This window comes from Chlamydotis macqueenii, chromosome 4, assembly GCF_036417535.1.
Source record: "Chlamydotis macqueenii isolate bChlMac1 chromosome 4, bChlMac1.mat, whole genome shotgun sequence".
Taxonomy (NCBI): Eukaryota; Metazoa; Chordata; class Aves; order Otidiformes; family Otididae; genus Chlamydotis; species Chlamydotis macqueenii.
In genome coordinates, this window is record NC_141559.1 from 58,473,770 (window position 1) to 58,494,811 (window position 21,042).

General features: G+C 40.8%; 1 protein-coding gene across 4 annotated transcripts in view; it reads right to left on the reverse strand.

Moving 5' to 3' along the window:
- LIMCH1 (LIM and calponin homology domains 1) overlaps nt 1–21,042 on the reverse strand; it is a 179,540-nt gene that overhangs the window by 100,765 nt on the left and 57,733 nt on the right. For 3 of the 4 annotated variants that reach the window (XM_086746346.1, XM_086746345.1, XM_086746344.1), the window contains exons 2-3: nt 14,008–14,078; nt 1,760–1,829 (exon numbers count right to left, since the gene is read on the reverse strand). In XM_086746346.1, the coding sequence (XP_086602472.1) occupies nt 1,760–1,829; nt 14,008–14,078 (141 nt within the window). Of the gene's footprint in view, nt 1–1,759; nt 1,830–14,007; nt 14,079–21,042 lie in introns of those variants that run through there. The other variant, XM_086746348.1, reaches the window with a different exon arrangement.

A 21,042-nucleotide genomic window follows, 5' to 3' on the forward strand; every position in this document is an offset into this window, starting at 1 on the left:
ATATTCCTGATGTCTGTACTTTAAAATAATACACCATAAATACGCATAACAGATAATTTACATTCACATGCAATCCTTAAAACAGCCACTTACTCATCACTGTAGGCAAAAATGGCAACAAAAGTCGGCAGCTATGGAACCAGACACCTTCAAAAGCAAGACGGCATTTGGATCGTTTGCTTTGTTTGGAGTAATTTATCCACAGAACAGTCGATAAAAACACCCATCACTAATGTTCAAGAAGCCAGACGCACCAGTGAACATTTTAATAGCCTCATTATTTATCAGCAAAAATATTTAGAAAAGTAATTACTAAAGGTAAGTAGAGGACACAGGTACAAAGGTAAAAAAGTCTCTTTTCAACAGAAAAAAAAGATCTGCTGTATCATTAATAGCCTGAAAATCGCTTTTTTGGTAATGCTTTGAAGATACACATCTTGCAAGGGAGATTTATCTCAAGGAATGAGAAAAATACACACACATAATGACTTTTTCTATCTCCCTCCTACTACAACCACCTTACCTTTGGGATTTTACATATGAATTAAAAAAAAAACCAATGTAATTCAATATCATCCTCTTAAAACAGTCATAACAAAAATTGAGTCTTTCCTGAAAGGGAGCCAAGGAAAACTGCACTACTAGTATCTTTTGCAGCTGTTTATATCAAATATTCCTTTCAAATAGGACTGCATAGGAATAAAACTAGATGAGTTTCAGAAGCAAAAGAGGCGCATACAAGGAAACTTTAGAGAAAGAGTGGTAGGGATCACAAATTAAATCCTAAAACTAGGCAGTATTCATGCAGAAATATGCCTGTCAATCTGCAGGCTGAAAGACCCAGCCTCAAAGGCTATGTAATAACATTACAGGACCAATTTAAAAATGAATGTAACATGGTTTCTAATATGCTGAAACTCTTAAATACGGTTCATATAAAGGAATGTTAACCTCAGCTATCAACAAGTAATATGAAATCTTGCACAATGAAATTACCATATGAGTAGTGCCAGAAGAGAAAGGAACCACATATATAAGTATACCATTAGTCTACATCAAGGATGGCCACCTTCCATATGTTCAGCCCACATCACGAGATAAAAATTAATACAGTCATATTTCTAAGTGGCTTTTCCTGTTAGACCCAACACCCGTTCATACCCCCAGCTTCTTCCCCAACAGCAGGCACAGGACTGTGCCACCCGTGGAGGTGACCTCCTGAGCCCCCGGTGCTCCTGAGAGCCCATGGGCTGTCAGCACATCCTCTGTGGTCTTTCTCACTTATAACAGATTACGGACAACTTTTACTCTGCCCTTAGAGTCAACATGAAACAGTTCCCTAGGTAGTCCCACAATGACTGTTATCTGCAGACTGTGGTCTTTTTGGAAAAGAGAAAAACGAGACAAAATATACAAGTACAGTTTTATTTCTTTCCAAAAAACTATCTTTTTGTGGTGACGGCTTCTAAGACATATGGTCCGGTCTTTCTAAAGCTAGCACCACAACTGGAAAATGATGTATAAGCAAGAAGATATTCTTCCTCTAAAAATATACTCTGCCTCTTGAATACTGCCCACTTCCAAAAAAAAAAGACTGGAAGGTCTTAAGGTGATTACACAGAGAGGTCAGATTTCAGAGGGACTGTCTGAGTTTAGCAGGTTAGGAGAGTTCAAATTACAAAAAATAATTGCTATCTGAATCACACAGTCACAAAATCAAAGCAGCACTGAAAGATTTTTCTCCATTTGATATACTCACCAAACCTGCAATGGGGGTTGGTAGTCTATTGATCTTTTTTACCAATCCTGGTTTTATTGCATTCAGCAACCTGTTATGAGAAGAGAGTATTTATGAGTGGTAAGTCACAAAATCCAAATTATCAAACACTTGTCCCCAGCACATAAGGATTTCAGTATGGCTGGAAAGAAGTCTCCCTTTTCTCCCCTCCTGAAAACACACGTGTACCCAAAGTTCCAACACTGAAATGAAGAAAGACTAGGAGGAAAAATATCCACACCACAGTATCTCAACAATATTTATTTTATATCTTAAATTGATTTAGGTCACGTTGGCCTTGACAGGCTCTGGGTGAATTTTGTCACATCAGAGACAGGTCATGCCTGGAAGGGCTGGAGGCTAGAAACTCAGAAGGCATCCAGGTATCACCACAGCTTGGGAAGAACAGTCTGGCAGTTTCTGCACTGCAGGGAAGTGAGCAAGGGCTTAATGGGTTACCTGGCTATTTCTGTGCATCTGTACTTGAAACTAAATGCCATTCTTGCATATGTTGTGGAGAATGAAGGTCCCCATGAAACATAAATGTGAGAAGACAAATAAAAAGGGCGTCCAAAAAGCCCCCATCTCATAATGAAAACATCATTAGGTCAGTGATACCACAGTTGAACACTGGTCAGTGTCCAAAGATGAACAACCCCACCAAAGTTCCCCACCACCCATGAACATGTTATGAGAAGTGCTGACATGGCTCATTGTTAGAATATTTTAAAAAATGACCAAGCCTCGAAAAGTGGGGAATTTTAATTACAAAATGCTGTTGCAACAAACACTGTTTCTTTACCACCCCTTCCTCAAGAGAAAACTCTTATGCCTTTTATCCAAAGGAAAATTCAACCAGTCCCATCCACTGGGAAGAAAATAATCAGGCCAAGACACACTCTCTTCAAAATCAAGGTCTTTGAAGAGAAACAAAAGATGTCTATGATAATGTAAAACTCTCTGAAAATGAGAATAGCCACTACGGAAGAGAGGAACCTCACTTTGTGCTGACACTGTCTCTGTTCAAGAACTGACTCTTCTGGCAGCCTACTGTGGTGGCAAAATTATTAATATTTAGTATTTGAGAGGTCTGGCTAAGAAGTTTATCCTAACTAAAAGAATATTCCTTTCAAATAAAAGCTAGCAGTCTGTGATTGTTCCCACCTCTCTATTTCTGAACTAAGGTAAGATGAGTTGTGTCACTCCCATAGGCTCCATCAAAAGCCATCTCTTACTGTTTGATTTCTTCTTAGGACTGTGGCAGTTAGCAAGCTCATTAAGGAGTCCATTGAAATGACTGTTTTTCCTCATCTCTTTCTTTTTTTCCCTGAAACAGTACATAGGCTGGGTGTCTGCAATCACTTGGAGAGAACAGGAGAGCAGAGGGGCAGATGCTGTTCTAAACGTTCTCTATGATCATAGTTAATAAAGCTTCTGTCCAAGCTATCCTAAATTGTACTTGTGTTATTACACACTTGGAGTCCCCACACCTCCAGCACCACCATTTGTTGCCAGAAGTGGCAACAAATCCAACACGAATGACATTTTTGGGAGTCAAAGATATTTTCTGGATCTTCTTGCAGTTAAAATCTCTGTAACCCAAGCTCGTACAGACTACTGTTCTATTCCTGCCTTCTGCTTAAGGTAGGATCTAACATTATTATGTCCTAAAAACACATTATGAAAGAATATACTTTTATATACAAACAATTAACTTATTCTCCCTAGATGAACAGAATGGGAAGAAAAGAACTGCACATCTCCCTTCCTATAAGCATAATTTTATTTCACAGATGAAACACAAACATTACTTTTTTTTACCCCCAAAAGGCACTAACCTATCTTTCAGTCTTGTCCAGCAGCAACCTTATAAAATTTATTTTCCATTTAGCTGCTGCAACAGGCAATTTAATATATATATATATTTTTTTTTTTTTTTGGTCAGAGAGCTTCTTTCCAAAAACTGTAGCTCTGTTGTGATTTCAATCGTCAATCTGCCTATTCTGTCTCAGGAAAAAAAGAAAAAAAGAAACATTAGCTAAAGCATCCTATTTTTTTTTTATTACTCCAACGTGAATACATCAGGAACCATAACCAATATTGCAGGTGCAGATCAAAAGCCACAGACAATAATAGAAAGTAAAATAAAGAAGTCTTAATGGAAACTTCAAATGCCAAAGCCCATTCTAAATAAGTCTTCAAAATGGCTTGTACAGGCTTCCCTGTAAAGTATGGGAGAAGGATAAAATGAGAGGAAGGAAAGGAGCAGGGAATAAACAACATTTTAGATCACTGTTTAGAGTCTGAAGAGGGAGGAAATGGAATGGGGCAAGATGGAAAAGCCTGAGGAAGAAAGATCTCTATTATTAAAATGTTTACCTCCTGTTGGAAGCATCTCTAAACAGTCTGGCACCAAAACCCCCAGGACTTGCTCACTGCAGAACGCGCCAAAGGGAGATTTCTTCCAGAGCAGACTGGCTGCTTCTGAATTATTGCCTCATCTAGAGCAACAGTCCAGATGCCAAAATATCGAGTGGCTTAAGCTTGCTTTGCCACCAACCTGGCTGAAAAGCCGTACTGTTCATGCAGAATGTCTCAATGGTCGCCTTCATCACACAGGTACTGTCTGTCCCTGCTTCTCGAAAAAGCCACTAAGTACACTTCTTCCCACAGAGGTCAATACACACGGACTAAATTTTCTGTGCCAATTAAGACTCATACAGAGCATCTGTCTTGATAATGTAAAGTTTTATCAGCTCTGGTAGGTTTCTGTTGAAATACAGGGCAAACAATAACCGTAGCCATTTTGCACCAGGGACCCGGCGCAAGGCCCTCGGCCACAGCCCAGGGGAAAGGGTCTGCAGGGGAGAAAGCACCAACCCATACCCTCCCCTGGCAGCCCCCTGCATCAGCAGTCCCATGCTTTCTTGCCCTGCCAACCCGAACCAAAGGACTTGGCTGCCCTAGGCCTCCCATCCCCAGCCGTGCCTCAGTGTCTCAGAGTTTGCAGGGGAAAATACTTGCAGTGCACACCTTCCTCCAGCAGCCCTGCTGCATCTGCAGCTCTAGCCTTTGTCCTTCCCCCAATCCTCGTCCTAACTCTAACCCTAATCCTCACCCTTGGCTCATTCTGAGGGGAAGACACTCAGACGTGACCCCAGCGACCAAGATCACAGAGGAGAAAACATTTGCAACCTAAATCTTCCTCCAGTCCCACTACAGCTGTAGCTCTCTGCTTTGTCACTCTCCCAGACCTAAACCTGACCATACGAGTGCGTGTTGACCTGTTAATAAACTTTTGTTGTTATTTTTCTGTGCAACTCAAAAAAAAAAAAAAGATTTTGTAAAATAACCCCACTGGTTACCACTCAGAAACACTGGCAACCAGTCCCTGGCAGAGTACTGTCCCGCCTACTGCACTGCAGACAGTAGAGAAGTCCAGCATCAGGCAGTCATTAACAGGACCGTAACCAGAAGCAGCTATTTTTCTGCACTTAGCCGCACAGCAAGCCTAGATACCTGCACTGGAGGCATCTATGGACAGGGGAACAATTCCAGCATCTAACCTCACAGTTATCTCCGAAAGTTTTGTACAGCCTCCCCAAAAAAGACAAAACAATTTCACATTCTTCTGGAACCACAGATTTGATAACTCAAAAAAGCATCAGAAATCCTGCTGAATGGATCATTCTAGGACATGAAATTAAATCTTTAAAAATATATTTGTATTGCAGCAATCCCTGAGAAAGGTGTGGAAAACATAGTGGCAGGACAAGTGTCGAACCCCCCAGCTTCTACAACAGCTGAAACACACGCACACATTGTTCAGTGCTTTATTTTCACAGCATTAACTTCCATTACAAAAGTTAAACAAGTCGCAAAGGGCAGGCAATCAATGTAAGCCTTGCTGCAACATACATTTAAGGCCCTGTCCCTAGATCTTGTTAGACAAGGTACTTCCATCACCCGTTCCTGCAGTAGGAAGGCACCTGAAGGCACTTGCTCAAAACACACACCTAGCTGATGGCACATTAAGGTTGTTTTTAAGGTATTGGTACTATTTTTCATAGTCTTGCATCTAGGAAAACTGATGTAAATGGGACACATCCAACTAAGCAGTCCCGAGAGATAAAAAAAACAGGATGATTTTAAATCTTCCATTATTTCCTCATTTTTCCTTCCCCTCCAGTAAGATACTGCTAATTTAAGGTCTGACACCATAAGGTGAGGGAATACTGGTTGAAACAAACCATAAACCAATGTCCTCCTTCCATACTGTTTTCAAAAGGAGAATGCAGTTGCATTCCCCACCATTGACAATTTTGGTAGCTGGGGTTTGGTGACCAGCAGACATTTTGGAGATGACTGGCAAAACAAGTTTAAGGAGGACTTCTTAAAACTTTAGCTTTCAGCCAACTTGCCTCTCACAGAAATAATTCTAGAGTATTAACAGCTATTTATGCAAGAAGTTAAATGACACGAGGAGGAAAAAGGAAAGAACAAAAATATAAAGACTGTAATACTTCTATTCAGTCTTTCTGGTACCTGGTATGACCAGTGTTTCTCTGACATGACCAGAAGGAAGATATAATAAAATCACAATGAACATTTTTACAGTAAAAGGAACAAAGACCTGACAAAAAGAAATACAGACAAAATAGTTCTTAAAAAAAATCAAACAAAATATGAGGGATAAAAAATCCAACAATGCCACCAAACACCCAAAAGACAATAACCCCAAACAGGATAAAACCAAGCCTCCTCAGGCTCCATCCACAAAACCTGAGTCTCTACAAGCACACCTGACCCTCCAGACCCTTCAGGCTCTCAGCACCACTCCTGGCATTTATGCACCTGTCCTGAGTCCAGACAATCCTCTGTTCTTCACTTCTCAAAGTCCTCCTGCCACTTTCAGTCCAACATCCACACACCCAGCCTCCCTTTCCACGTGCTGGCTTGGACTCTTCCATAGCTAGCTGTTAGATGAAGCACAGTAAGACAGTGCAGAGAATCTAAAACCTTAGAGCTGCCTTACCTTACAGAAATGACAAGGCACGATGGAAGAGGAAAGCTGCTCCATCCCCACTCTTATAGGGAGAAGCTAGGTCATTTCCTTCCCCCGATAAAAACCAGCTCTGATAGGTATGGGAAGAATCAATTGCTCTATTTGGTGCTGTCCCCAAGGCTTGGCATTCCAGGAGATAAGGTATCTCCAGAGCAGGACAGACAGGCTGAAATCAGTACTAGCCACTGTGTGACTAACCTATTAGACCTTCCTGGGGTTGTTTATCACCAGTTAAGAATTTGAAAAACTTCTGCCAGGAAGAGAAGGCGTTTCAGGCAACAGCTGATAAAAGATCTAATGAAAAGCACCAAGACAACTGCCCATGAAATTCTTGCAAGAAAGCGTCAGTTAAGAAAATATTCAGAGGATGGCTGCCAAAACCCAGCCTCCAAAAAGACTTTGTTTCTGAAAGGAAATGGAAGAGAAGCAGTTTCAGAGAATAAGCTTCAGAAATGGAAGAAAAGAAAGGTTGAAGTGATGTGTGTTCATGTATCAGTCCAGGCTGGAGGGACAGGTATCCAACAGAGCTCTTCGCTCAAATAACAGATCATATTCCTCAAAAGAAAAGCTGACTAATGACCTGATCCTAAAGTAAAAGGGCATTTCATATTTGAGAGTTCAGGAAACCTTCACGGAGACATTGATCTTTTTAAATTAAGTTTTACATTCTAACAAGCAGCCTTTCAGCACTTGACAATTATTAGCCTAGACAGCTTCAGTATCCACAAATTTTAAACTCATGCTCTAGTAGCAGCTCCAAAATGCCGCCAAACAGTTGAAAAAGAGAGAAAAAAAACACTATTAGTCTTAAAGATCAGCAAATCATATTGAAATAGAAGACAATGAAAAGTCAAAATATTTTGCTGCAAAGGAAGTGGTAAAGAAGTTTCAAAATATAGAGATGTTCTTGAGGTCACAAAAATATTTTGGGGAAAACATTCTTGAGTGATTGCTAATGATGCCCCTGACGTTATTTATTTAGGATCAGATTAACAAGGTGCTTTTTTAACAAGCATAACAGAACTGATTTTGTCCTATAAAGGGCTGACAGTCCAGTCTGATGAGTAAAAGGTGGATAAAGAACTATGCAAATATGTAGGATTTAGAAAACAAGTATGCCAAACACCGGATAGCATGGGTCTTGCTCTGCCACAGACTAAAAATATGAACAAGATTACAAAACAGCTCAGGAAAGGCAGCAGGGAAGATTGTGTATAAATAACTTCACAAGCTATTTATACAGAACCTACCACCTCGGTAAATGACATTAAGAGCGTCTCATGCACCTATGGATTTACAACTCACACATTACACTGAGTAGCAATGGCCATAGATAATTGCCCAAAGTACACAGCCAACACAATTTCTTAAACATACACTCTTGGAAAGCTGAAACCTCTTCCAGGATTACCTTGCTTTGCACTTAAGCAACACTTTGTTTGAATGGGTCAGTGTTCTAAAGCCTCTTGCCCTGTCAATTACCAAGCTCCACTGAAAAAATTCTACTCTTTAGTCCATTGAGATGAATTTTTTTTTTAACATAAATACAAAGACAGACCATTCTGGCTGCACTCAAGCATGCCCCTCAATGGCAATTCTCTTCTGATGCACACAGTTGAGCATTATGGTTTACGCTACCTTTGCCCCCTCACCTAAACCGTACTAATAAATAGCTCTTCATTATAACACGGCAATGAAATTTAAAGATTAAAAATTCTGGATTCATATAAAACTGTTTCCAATGTCCTCACATGAACCTAAATCTTAATGCTTAATGAGCCTTGGGGCCCGTCTCTCTAAACTGGAGACGTGCCAAATCCATGATGCTGATAATGTTTTGGCTTTACAACGCAGAGCCTGAAAACCGCAGGAGAACACCAACCCCTTCTCACCTCAAGGCATGGGTCACATTCAAAACTTCAAGTATGCCTATGAAACTCAAATGCCTTCTTAGTTTCCAGGAATAGGAAATTCAAGCAAAAGCCTAATTAAGCGTAAGGGTGAGGCAGCCAGTAACTTCTCCAGTGAGGTATCTGGCAAGACAAGAGTCTCTGCACTGTACACTACACAGCCAAGTGCTGAACTGATGCCAGGCCTATACCACTGACAGAATAATATATCCGTAAAATCCTACAATCTAGAAAGATGATAAAGTATTTGCTTTCCCCCTACCAGGTCTCCATAAGTAGCATGGCAGTTTTACATAAGTGACATTAACTCGCAAGAACTTGATTTTTAAACAGCCAAACAACTGAAACACCAGGTATGCAGTGAAGGCTGTTCTCCACACCTAACAGTACCACTGACTCAGAAGACAAGGTTTCACTATTCCGTACCACTGCATTTGCACTGATCTGGCAGATATCTAGCCCTTGCTGAAAACAGCATTCATGTCAGCCCAAAGCTTGGTCAGATGCACTAGAACCATGATGTAAGCCCACAGAAACTCTGGTCTCTGAGAAAAAGCAGCTCATTCATCACCAGTGACACGAAGAACACAAGTTAAGGAGACTTCTTATTTATAGAAGAAAATTATTCTCATGAGAGAGGAAATTATAAATTCCATTATGTAACTCTTGATCACAATCACTTTCAGTTCAGATTTATAGTCACACTTCACTTCTTCTTAAAAACTATTAAAATAATTTATGCATAACTAACTTCTCACTTCGAAAATTTAAAAGTAAAACCTAAAAACTATACATTTATGCCACGATTTCTCAAGGTATGCATTAATATCTGTTAGAAATTTCATGCTTGAGGAAAATCAAAGATTTATTATGCCTGCATGTACTGCTGTAAATTGATCTACAAACATACATAAAGCAGACATGCAACTGAACGGTTCTACATAGAAAATCTAAGGTATTACACATAGCCATAATGCTGTAGGACTCCACTGCAAAGCCAAATAATTTCTCCTAATATCTAAATCTGGATTTGTTTTGTTTAAGGTCCTTTGCCCAGGATCGGTGTCTCAATTGTTGTTGCTACTCTTCGTATGGTTTGGTCCTATTCCTAGTATCTCATTACCACTAATATAAGTTTTCAGGGTGGCTGGACTCCTCGTACTGCCTGATTCCAGAGCAAGCTTGAGAGAAAATATGATCCCAACTGCATGTCAGAAATGCTTACAGATATATTGGATACACATCACCCTTGGATAGTCATATCAAAGCAAGTAAATAACTTGGATTTTCCAAGTCTCACATCCCACAGAGACCTCTCTAACTGCTGAATGCCCAATGTGAAAGAAGGAATACTGCAGTAGCACAGCTGGGCAAGGGGAGGTGGACGGCAAGGAGAATGGAAAGGAACTGCTCACTTTAAATACACACTTCCAAGAATATTAGAGCAGTAACAACTGGGCAAGGTTGCAGGAAGATGTATATATTTTTGTCTTTGTGTAGAAATTTTAAAACTTACTAATAGCAATTGTTGCATGCTTAGAAATTAAAGCAACTTCAACTTCCTTATCTGTTGTTTCAGAAAGGCAACAGAACTACCCAAATCAGTGAGGCAGGCAGATGGAGACAGCTTATACTTTTCCTTTTGCAATCAGCCTTCATTCAGATGCCTGAATCCGTAGAATTGGAACACCTAAGCATTGCAACAACCAGATCTAATTTATTCCTGATTAATCCTCTAGCTGCTTATGATATGTGGGTCAAATCTAAATGTGAAAGCTATGTAACAAGGGGAAAGAAAAAAAACCCCACGAACCTGTGCTGGAGCAGGAATTGAGGATTTCTAGTGATGTTTCCTGCGAGTGGTGTTGTATTCCTGCCTCATATAGCTTTCCACCGTGTCCCCAGGAGGCCACATTTGCCCATCCATGGAGAAGCATAGCCAGGAAACTCCTCAGACTTTGCATATGAGAATTCAACACACAAAGCAAGAACAGAGCAAGAATTGCCCGTGCCTAGCTGTGATGTCCTCTGCTGAAATCACCATCTGCACTGATGTCAGACAGCTATGCTAAAAAGCCATGAACTCATTTCAGACAAACAGAAGTTGTAGTCACCGGCTTCTCAGCACAGCTGGGTGAATAATTAGAGCCGGCACTGTCAGGGCAACCGCACAAGTGGGCTTTCAAATACCCAGAAAGAAGGAAGGGCTTGTGTTACTCTCATCCGTCAGCTTGGCGATTTATGGCATCCTGTGTTGTTTAAATACACTCCTCAGCTCCTGAGTCGAGTGCGTCAAGCTACACAAGTGCCGTAAGGAGGCCAGATCGAGATGCCAGCTGCAGCATAAACGCTACCAGAGAGGTAGGTACGAGGGTGCCCGTGCCTAGCACACACGTGCAGGCTGCTCCAGTAAGTCAGGCTGCTGGTCTATAGCATGACCATCCCAAGGGTCCAAGCTTTTGGCATCACACAGTTGTGTTAGTTTTCATTCATTAAAATATGTGGATAGTTGCTAGATGCGAATTAATTGTTTATAACCAGTGTAGTGATGTCTGTCTGAATTTACAGGCTGTGTAGATCACAGACATCAGATCAACTGGAGGGGGGCCTGACTCTGCTGTGCATATGGCTCCAACTATCCTGCCCTAAACATAGACAAAGATCCCCCCTCTGCCATTTTGCACGTGGCTAGTCTGACTGTTTGGGGAATGGTGGCTAACCCCCTTCCCTTCTGCAAAACACCTGCAAAGTCAGAAGGTAGCTTGAGACATGTTTGGGCCATTCAAGGCATAGTGACTCTGTCCCCACTCCTAACATCAGTTTCCAGTCCTCTAGCTGCTGGGATCTCTCAGAACCTCAGCTTGCTTTCAGTCCTCATCACAAAATAAAACAGGCAAGGAAAACACTGAAACAGGCACTTGGAAGTAACCACCACTCCACACTCACATGGACATCATCCACACAAGTGTCTGGCTATGAGTTGCCAGTTAATCACACTAGCAGTGAGTACTGTCCTGTGGAGAAAAACTAAGATAAATTTAGCTTTTCCCTAAATTTTCAATCTAATCAGATAAAGCAGACCAAAGGCAGTGAATTCTTCCATCTTCAGAAACCTAAGACAGCTGTAATTTCCTTTTGGACCTCTGAAGCTTATTAGAGACTTTGAGATCAAGTTTTCATCTACTTGTTAAGGTCAGCTGTGATGAAAGCACAGCAGATTGGAAGGAGTTTAAGAGAAAGCTTGAATACCACCAGATTTTGTTCATTAGGCACCCAGGTATGTCCCTTATAAACCAGAAACCTCCTATCTAGAAAGACAATATTGCCTGTGGCAGCTTTACTGGCACTTCTCTGAGCAACAGATAAGAAATTAACTCAGTGCTTCAATTGCCAAAGCCTGTACTTTCTGAAGTTACATTAAGTTTCTCAGTGTTACACCTCAAATTTCTGTTGAGTTCTTTATTTTACAGTGGACTTGGAACCAGCGAGGAGCACACTTTTGTTGTTGGCCTCATAATTTGCTCACCTTCAGAAAGCTAAACTTGAAGGCCAAACTGGTAGCTCTCTGGTTAATGCTCTGTAGCCTTAACCACTGCTTCCAGGATCAGGATGCAATACAAACATCCTGGCCTCTCAGATTTGAAGTTGAGGAGACAGATCCCTTTGGACTGATTTGCACTGATTCACAGGTGGTAAATGAGAACAAGCAATTTGCCCAACGTCACAGAACAATTTTGTAGTATTGTCCCTTGATCTGCTGAGTGCTGGAGCTTACAGCCTCCTAAGAAATACATATTTATTTGTTTCATTAGCAAAACATTAGGTAGTTAAGTTTTCCATCTTAAAGATTTACAGCATTTAAATCGGACTACCTCTGCTTAATTGCAGATAAGATTACAATCTAATCTTGAAATACACATCCCTTAATTTTCATGCAACACAATTCAACCTTAACATTTAAAGAGCACTGTGAAGTGATTCAGCACACAGCACTTCCCTCGAACACACAGAGGGGAGAGATCTTGTGCAAGAGGCAACCCTTAACTACAAAGAGGTAAACTACATGCTCCTTCCGAGTTACACAACTTTTGATCAACAATAACAACTACTTCCCTCCTCCCAAAGCCACTCCTCAGCAAAGACATGCAACTACAATCAAACTAGATCATATCATTTCCTTTAAATTTCTTTCCCCTTTAACAGCTAAAGTTCAAGCTGTCTGATTAATGACGCCAGTGTGTCATACAACAGTATGCACACAAGCAGGTTCCAAAACTATCGTAAGCTACCTTGAGTTGAGTTGCAGGGTATGAGCTCAACTCTACTGCTGAAAACAGTTTCCAAGTTCCAGTACCTTTCATATTATAAAACTTAACCAATAGCTGCAACTGTCCAGCTAAACATCTCAGGACATCCGATTTACAAATTCCAATATGCATTCAAGTCCTGCACAAGCGTTGTCCTTCTGGTGTGCAAAGGCAGCTTTTACTAACTCCAGTGAAAACCCTGCACACCCAGGGAAAGAAACTGGTCTGCACAGGTGATTAAGATCAGTGGATTCTCCCAAACTCCTGAGAACCTGCACAGGATTTTCAAAGCACCATGGGCATTAGGGCGCACTTCCAAATTGCTCTTAAAAGTCACCAGCTTTGGCATCTAAGCCCACAACATGCTTTTGGAAGACTCTGCCTAAAAAACAGCTACTAAAATCACAGAGAAACATGCAAAAGCTAACTTGCATCTCTTGTCCAAAAATTACAAAACACATCATTCAAATACACCTTTAGGTAAAATTTAGAGGATGCCTAACCTTTCCAGAAACTATAAAAGCAGCTGAGTATTGATGGTATTCAGATGGCTAACTCTTGACAGCGTTCGGACCTGGAGCTGGTCCAAAACGCCTCACTGCAGCAGAAACGTCCACAGGCAGGTGTGGAAGACCATTTGCCAATCTGTGGTTAACATCTTTAAATAAAAGGAAACCAAAAAGCAAACATCATTTTTACTTTACATAACTCAACGAAGGAGCTGGGGTGGAGCGAGGGAAGCACTTTGCAAAACCTGTTTTCTTTAAGCCACATTTCAGTCCTCAGCATAACAATAGCTTTGGCACCAAAACGATGCTGCAGTGAAATACCAGTGCGCACAATGTCAAAACTCACAAAAGGAAACCAACAATTGGACACACTAGCTAAAGTTCATTTCAGCTTTAGTCAAGATTGTATTCAAGGCTCAAAACTATAAGCGTTACTTACTCACACAGAAGAATGCCGTTTTCTAATCCAGAACGAAAATCCTTCTCACCAAAACTTCTGCCTGTCACTTGCTGCAAAAGAGTAGGGGGAAAGAAAAGAGTGACATTTATTAGAAGGTGTGTTTTACAAGAGCAATTCATAACATTCAGTTAAAGCATCTGCTGCATAGGAAACACCTGAGCTTTGCAGGCCTTGTCAAAAGACTAAGTCATGTCCATCAACCAGTTTCCTCCTTCCCATTTCATTGAGCTATTTAACACATAGGACAAAGTATTTGCTCCAGCCAGTGCAATTACAGATTATAACAGAGCTGTTTTCTAGAAGTAAAAAACAAAAATAACAAGCCAAAACCTACAATGAAATCTTCAGAATATTTTAAAATTTTATTCTACAAAGTTTTGATTTTTAAAACTGTTGTATTTAGACAAACTACGTATTTTTACTGCTTTTGTTGCACCATGTTAAAAATTTTGTACCGGTCTTGAACTTTTGGCCTTCAACCTATTACCTTTATAGAAGAACCAAAGGCAACTGGAAGCACTCGCATGAGTTGTAGCCCTTCAGACACACGCCACAATACTACTGGTCATATTACATGATACTTCACATCACAAAGTCAACTGTGAGCGTGAATATAAACTCAGTGGAAGCGAAGGTTTAGGCACCTATTCACCACCCTGTCAGGGATGCTTGGACCAGGAGGTACATTCTGCATGATGAGCTCTTTAGCTAGTCTGTGCTGTTTAGGGATGGACTGTCTAGGAACCATCTAGGAATCCCAGTCTTGCCTGAGGGTGTTGGATGCTGCAAGCATAACCGAACCCTCTTTTATGACTCACTACCATGTTGACAATGGCTTGCCATTCATCTTCAAATCATTCTCAACAGATGACGTGTTCAGTTAAAAGTAAATAATACCTTTTATTACCACCAACAAATATATAAAAATAGTTGTTATGTTTAGACAGCACTGAACAGAAACAAAACAAAGCAAAAAATGCCTGGCTACTTTTTGATCATCCTCCAGGAGGTCTTCTCCTCATCCAGCCAAAACATTTACCGGATGCTTATAGAGTTCTAATGGCTTTCATCCAGTCTTTCAGCAAGACCCTTGCTCTGGGCGTTGCTTCCAGCACAGAGAACAGTGACCTGGGGACATATCTGTCCTTACATCCCCATTTTCTCCTTGCCGTTCCATTCAGATATAAGACTCTTCCCCTCTCAGTTTCCTGTCATGAAGGCAACAATTTATAAAAACTGACAAGTTTGGCATTTTCCCACGGGATTAGCGAATGCACCAGCTTCACAAATGCCGGTTATAGCTACACACAGTCTTAGAAAGAGAACACCACTTTTTCTGAATTGAAGTGCAAATGCAAAGCCTAAAACCTAATCCTCCACTTAATCATAAAAACATTGGGTTTTTTTCAATGTGAAGGAACTTCTCCCAGCAAACTGGTATGACAGTGTGCAAATTTTAACCCCCTATACTCTGAAAAGTGTATCATAAAGACATCAGTTGGCAATCATATTTTATGCAAATACATAAAGCAGAACAAGGCACTGTGTTGCCCTCATACCTCAGAAGAAAGCAGATGCAATTTGCCAATAGTAAATGACCTCAAATCATTGAAACTATCTCTAATCATAGTAAATCTTCTCTAATCTTGATTTACTGGGACAGAGGGAAATCATGACAATAAACCAAAACAAACAAACAAACAAAGACAGTAACCTTATTTCACTGCCCAATATCAAATGTTCCAGCTATGGAAGTAAATTTTTTATTGTCGTTGAACACTGACATTCACCAGGGACCAGTACTGAAACTGTTAACACAATTCAGGCAAGAATCTACCTTCCAAAAGCTGTCACCTGAGTATTGCCGTCATTGCTGCTGATGTAGGAAGGCTTCATACATAATTTCTGGCCACACAAATAAAATCATGAAATGCAAATGCACAGCTGGAACAACAACTCATCCAGTGAGAGGTACAACAGAACCTGACAGCAGGTGAGGAAAGACAGAAAGATCTAGGAACAGCGCATGTCTGTTTGAAAAGGAACTGGAAGTAAATGGGGCATGGAAAGGTTTGTGCCTATTCCTGATGATCCAGCTGCAGAGGGGAAACATTAATCACCTACAAGTCTCTTGATGTAGCCAATTAAAATGTAAGAATAGTTCAACAGTGAAAGGCTAGAAGATAAAAATAAGCACGAAGATGACATTATAAATGACAAAGATAAACTCAAAAGGGGACTGAGAGGAGCAAGAAGTTGGGTCCACCTTTCCAGAGGAAATTAGAGCTCAGTTTCTCGGAGTATGCACACACATACACCTCCCTCTCTGCGGAGGCCACTTTGGGCCATACCCACAGGCCAGCCCCGCGCATGTTGCTGAGCGAAGCTTTGCTCAGCACCCTGAGAGCGTGAGGAATGAGGATTTAAAGTGAATTCAAACAAAAGGATTGGCACTCTCATACTTGCAAATTGAGTCCCGGATAGCTAAGTGCACACTAGAGTTTGCCCAAATTCGTGTCAAAACGAAAGTCCATGCATTAGCCACGGTATCACAAAACTGTTGCATGCATCACTGAAACAGGTTCATGTTGTTAATCTAGGCACTGGTCTGTCCCTACTAGGTTATCTTCTTCCATCTCTGGAAAAAAAGCCTTCAGTTTGACTGCTGGATGAAACTCTGAAAACACTGACACACAAGGACTAGTGTTTACAGTGCTTCTGCTGAGCTTTACTGGACAACAGAAAACTGTACATCTGCAGCCAGGTACAGAAAACTGGAAAATGGAGGACACAGATCTTTAGCCCATCAGCTTTCGTACTACAGAGAACTGGTGTTTGGAATTGAACCTGCACAAAACCAGTCACAGACAAATGCAAGGTAGTGTGTATCCTGGACTACTGCCTTCAGGCGGGGGTGGGGGGGAGGCAACACCAAAATACCAAAAACCAATGAAGATGTTAACTGAGAGAACATTGAGACCTAGCCTTTCTTCGCAAGGCCCTCTCTAGACCACCACATCTTACATGCTTTCAAGACACAACTCCATCTGCTACCTAGCGTCACCTCCCACGTCACCAGCACAGACCAGCACACTCAGGGAGTACAGGAGGAAGCAGGATACATGGAAGAGTTCTCTACTCACTTCTGTAATGCCAGCACACTGTAATTCTCTGCAGTAGAGCGGTACCAAAGTTAGAACAAAGCACCTCAAAGGCAAAACAGAGGCTGTATCCTGCTAATGACTACTAAAAATGCCTGCCACTTCTTTAGTAAGTTCTATAAAGCTGAGAGAAAAAGAGTTGCCTTTCCGTATCATACTGTAAATTAAAAATAGAGAACAGAAGCAAAACAGTATGATTTATTATTGTGCTTCATTTATATGAAGAGTTGTTTTTATTCATCATCTGGATGATATTTTCTTCTCTGTGAAAACTTGAAAGCATCTTCAACCAAGGTAATTATTTGACTGTCGGATGCATTTCTCGATTTCACTGGCACTTCATATCCCAGAAAATAAACCTAAAATGAATAATAAAAGTTTTTCCAAAATGAATATTAGGGGACTAAACCACAGCACACTGACTCTCTATCACAAGCTTATAGCAACAATTTTAATATGTATTTACACACAGCAACACTTCTTATATACGGCATTACTGCTGATTAACTCCTTTGTTCTTTGCAGTTACGCATGCCACTAAATTTATGTCATCAAGGATGGCTGTCATCCAGCCACGAACCAGTGCCATATTACACAACTCTATTTTCACTAAGCTTCAGTTCACATTGTTTTCCTTGCATTTTGTATTGCTGCTGATGCTTCCTGAGATGGAGCTTGCAAAGCCCCTGGTGTCAAAACAGCTCAAGGGCATGAAATAGAAAAGGTGACAAATTAGTGAGCTGCTGCTGGTCTCAGGTGAAATTTATCTCGGCCAACGAGATATAAGTAGTTGAATAAACAGTAGGTCATCAGGGACAAACACTTTCAAAATAGTTAGCTTAATTTTCCGTGTGCACATCTGCAGATAGCATGTAAAGCAGTGAACAAAAACACAGACGCAGCAGGGAGAGGTCTTTGTTACTCATGATGCATTTTGGCGAGCTTGTGAAGCATGACAGCAAGGAACGAAAGAGTTTCAAAAAGTTTGGTAGGCTGTTCATTTCGTTGTACATGGGTACGCTGCATTTCTATTTTGTGCAACCCCTACTTTCCTCTGTGCAATTTTTTTACTTATGTGAAAAAAGCCCACCCTGCTACTTAACTAGAAAACATACTGCTTTTACTTCAGGGAAATGTAAAAGTAAGGCTTAAACTTAAACCTGTAATAATCACAGGTATATAAATAGAAAGCATTGGCTCATTTAAGCAGCAGGGAACACAAAACACCAAAAGAAGTATGACAGTTTTTAGGGCGTCAGGATTTGATGTCTCTAGAGTAAAGAATTCCTACTTCCCTATTTCTGACATATCATTTGAGCTAGTAACGTGAATACGCAAATTAAATTCCTTTTTTTTTTGTGTGTGTAGCATAAACAAGAGATTTCTGAACTAAACATCACTGACAAACTTAAAGACAGCTTTACATTTGCAGACCAGAATTGTACCACATTGCTGTGGCAGCACAACGGTACCTGGAGACCCTTCAGCAGCTCCTGGTTCTGCTGTGATGCTTTGCTCTGTCTGCAAAAATGGGCACAACACGAGCTCCCTCTCTCCTACTCCACAGCAGAGGGACTTAAATTGCTAAAATTATGGCAATAAAAGCCAGTCCTGAACAGCCTTATTACCAATATTAGGAAGCAGTTGATTTAGTACAGACAAACTTAAAAGACTGCAGGAATGGAGCTTCCCAAGAGCAACAAACACCGGTCTAGGCGTACCTATCTTCCAGGGAAGCTGAATGATGACAAACACTCTGCACAAAGCTTTCCAATGAATTACAGTATTGAGACACTTTACTATTGAAATCAATAAAAGGGTGAATAGACGTCAATATCTTTAGTGTGTATAGTGAAATCAATACAAGGGTGAAAGACTTCAATATCTTTAGTGTGTATTTCTACTCTCAAGGACAAAACCAGTGTGAGCTCAGAATGACTAACGTGGCCATCAATGAACCACCTGAAATTCTGTGGTATGGAACTTGAAAACTTAAAGAATGCATAGGAGGAAGGGGAGAGATTTCACACTTTGGTAGCAAGATTAATCGGCAAAGAAAGCACTTAACATTATTTTTAGATGTTCCACTTTCTGGTCACTTAAGTTTAACTGCAATTTACAAAGTTTACTAGCTGTGCTGAAGTCCCCTTTGTTCTTTTCCTTTGGCTATTCACCTTCCTACTAGAGCCAGGGAGCTGACTCACTCTTTCTCACACTTCATAGGAACTCCATTTTTTCAAGCAACAACAGAACAAAATAGGAGACAGCAAATTCTTCTCCATTTGCTTTCAGTTCCCTTCTGCCACACTGTCAGTTGGGTTAGCTGATGGTTTGGTGTCAACATACAGCATGGGAGAACAATACTCACTGATACAAACACACTCCCAACCCCTTTGGTGGACCTAATTCTAAGTCCCCACTAAAAGAATGATTTCTTTACTACAGGATGCTAGTTAGTGCTTTTTCTTTTCCATGAAACAGCTGTTTGTTTGGTTTTTTTCTGATTCTTTGCATAGTTTAGTGAGGATGTGACCCTATCAAAGGTCACATGCATTTATATTTAATGTGTAGACTAACAGAACAGGTTCAGTTAGTACTCCATTTAGGTAACATGACAAAAGAAAGAAAGAAGAGTAAAACAAATACATTGCCAGACAGAAATTTCCACTCCAGGCCTCCACCATCCCTGTTCTTCCTATTAAACAAGAATTTACCAAGATGAAGGCAACAGAGCTCTTATACTCAAGACAAACCCCAAGCCAACTATGAACTGCTATAGAGCAACACTATTCCGTTGACTAGGTTTTGAGTTTAGCAGGTCTTTGACAACACCCCCTCAATGTTTTCGTATATACCGAGGGAGATAAGAGATCAGCCTCTGAGCAGCTGCACTACAATTCTGCCTGCTGAAAGGCCAAGACATGATGGGAGAAGACAACTGCAAGCAAATGAGGCTTATTGCTGCTGATGAAGCACAGACATCGCTATATTCCTCCTTTGCCCATTAACATACCATCGCCATCAGCAGCTATTACCTACCTACGGCTTTAAACCTAAGCCTGGGAAGGTTTGGTCCTCACTAATGCTGCCCGTCACCAGAGCTTTCCGCACTGAAATTCTGCACTGCTAACAGTAGTATTACATACGCAGGGTTGCCATACGTTGTTTGGATTTATGATCTCGCAGAGCCGCGCACACTTCTGCCAGGACATCTGGTAGTATAATCCCGCTTGGCTGGCAAGCTGCTAAGGAGTGTTAAAATTTCATGATAGAGTAAAATCAGCCTCCCTTTTCATCTCCCCTCCCTCATGCTGTTTGTATACATTCCCAGGTGCATCGCCAAATGTTGCAGCCTTCCCTTTGGGGTGGGGTGGGGCAGAAAACGTTTCATTCAAGATTGAACACTTTGTGGAGAAAGAGAGCAGAGAGAACTTAAAAGCAACTTCCATCAGACTTCTCTTGGCTGCAGTGCAAGCCCTGAAAGCTTCACCTAGCAGCAGGTCATCTGTTAGATCAAATTTTTATTTGACAGTCAGTAAATTGGTACTGCATCGTTGTTTTATGGGTAACTAGATTCTTATCTCTACTTCAAGTGGTATTATCAAAATTAGATACCAGATGACAGACATGACAGAACAGCCTAAGATACCTGGTTTTAATCAGTGGTTCAATTTAGGGTTCTTTTTATTGCTAAACAAACAAACAAAAAAAGAAAATAAAAGATATGGTCTCTATGAGAAAAACTTATTTCCTGTACTGTGGGATGCATCATCTCTTTGTCAGTCTTAATGCGAATTAAAAAGGGGGGGTATTGTAGGCTCCTGCCATAGATTTATCAGTTAAGTGTTCATCC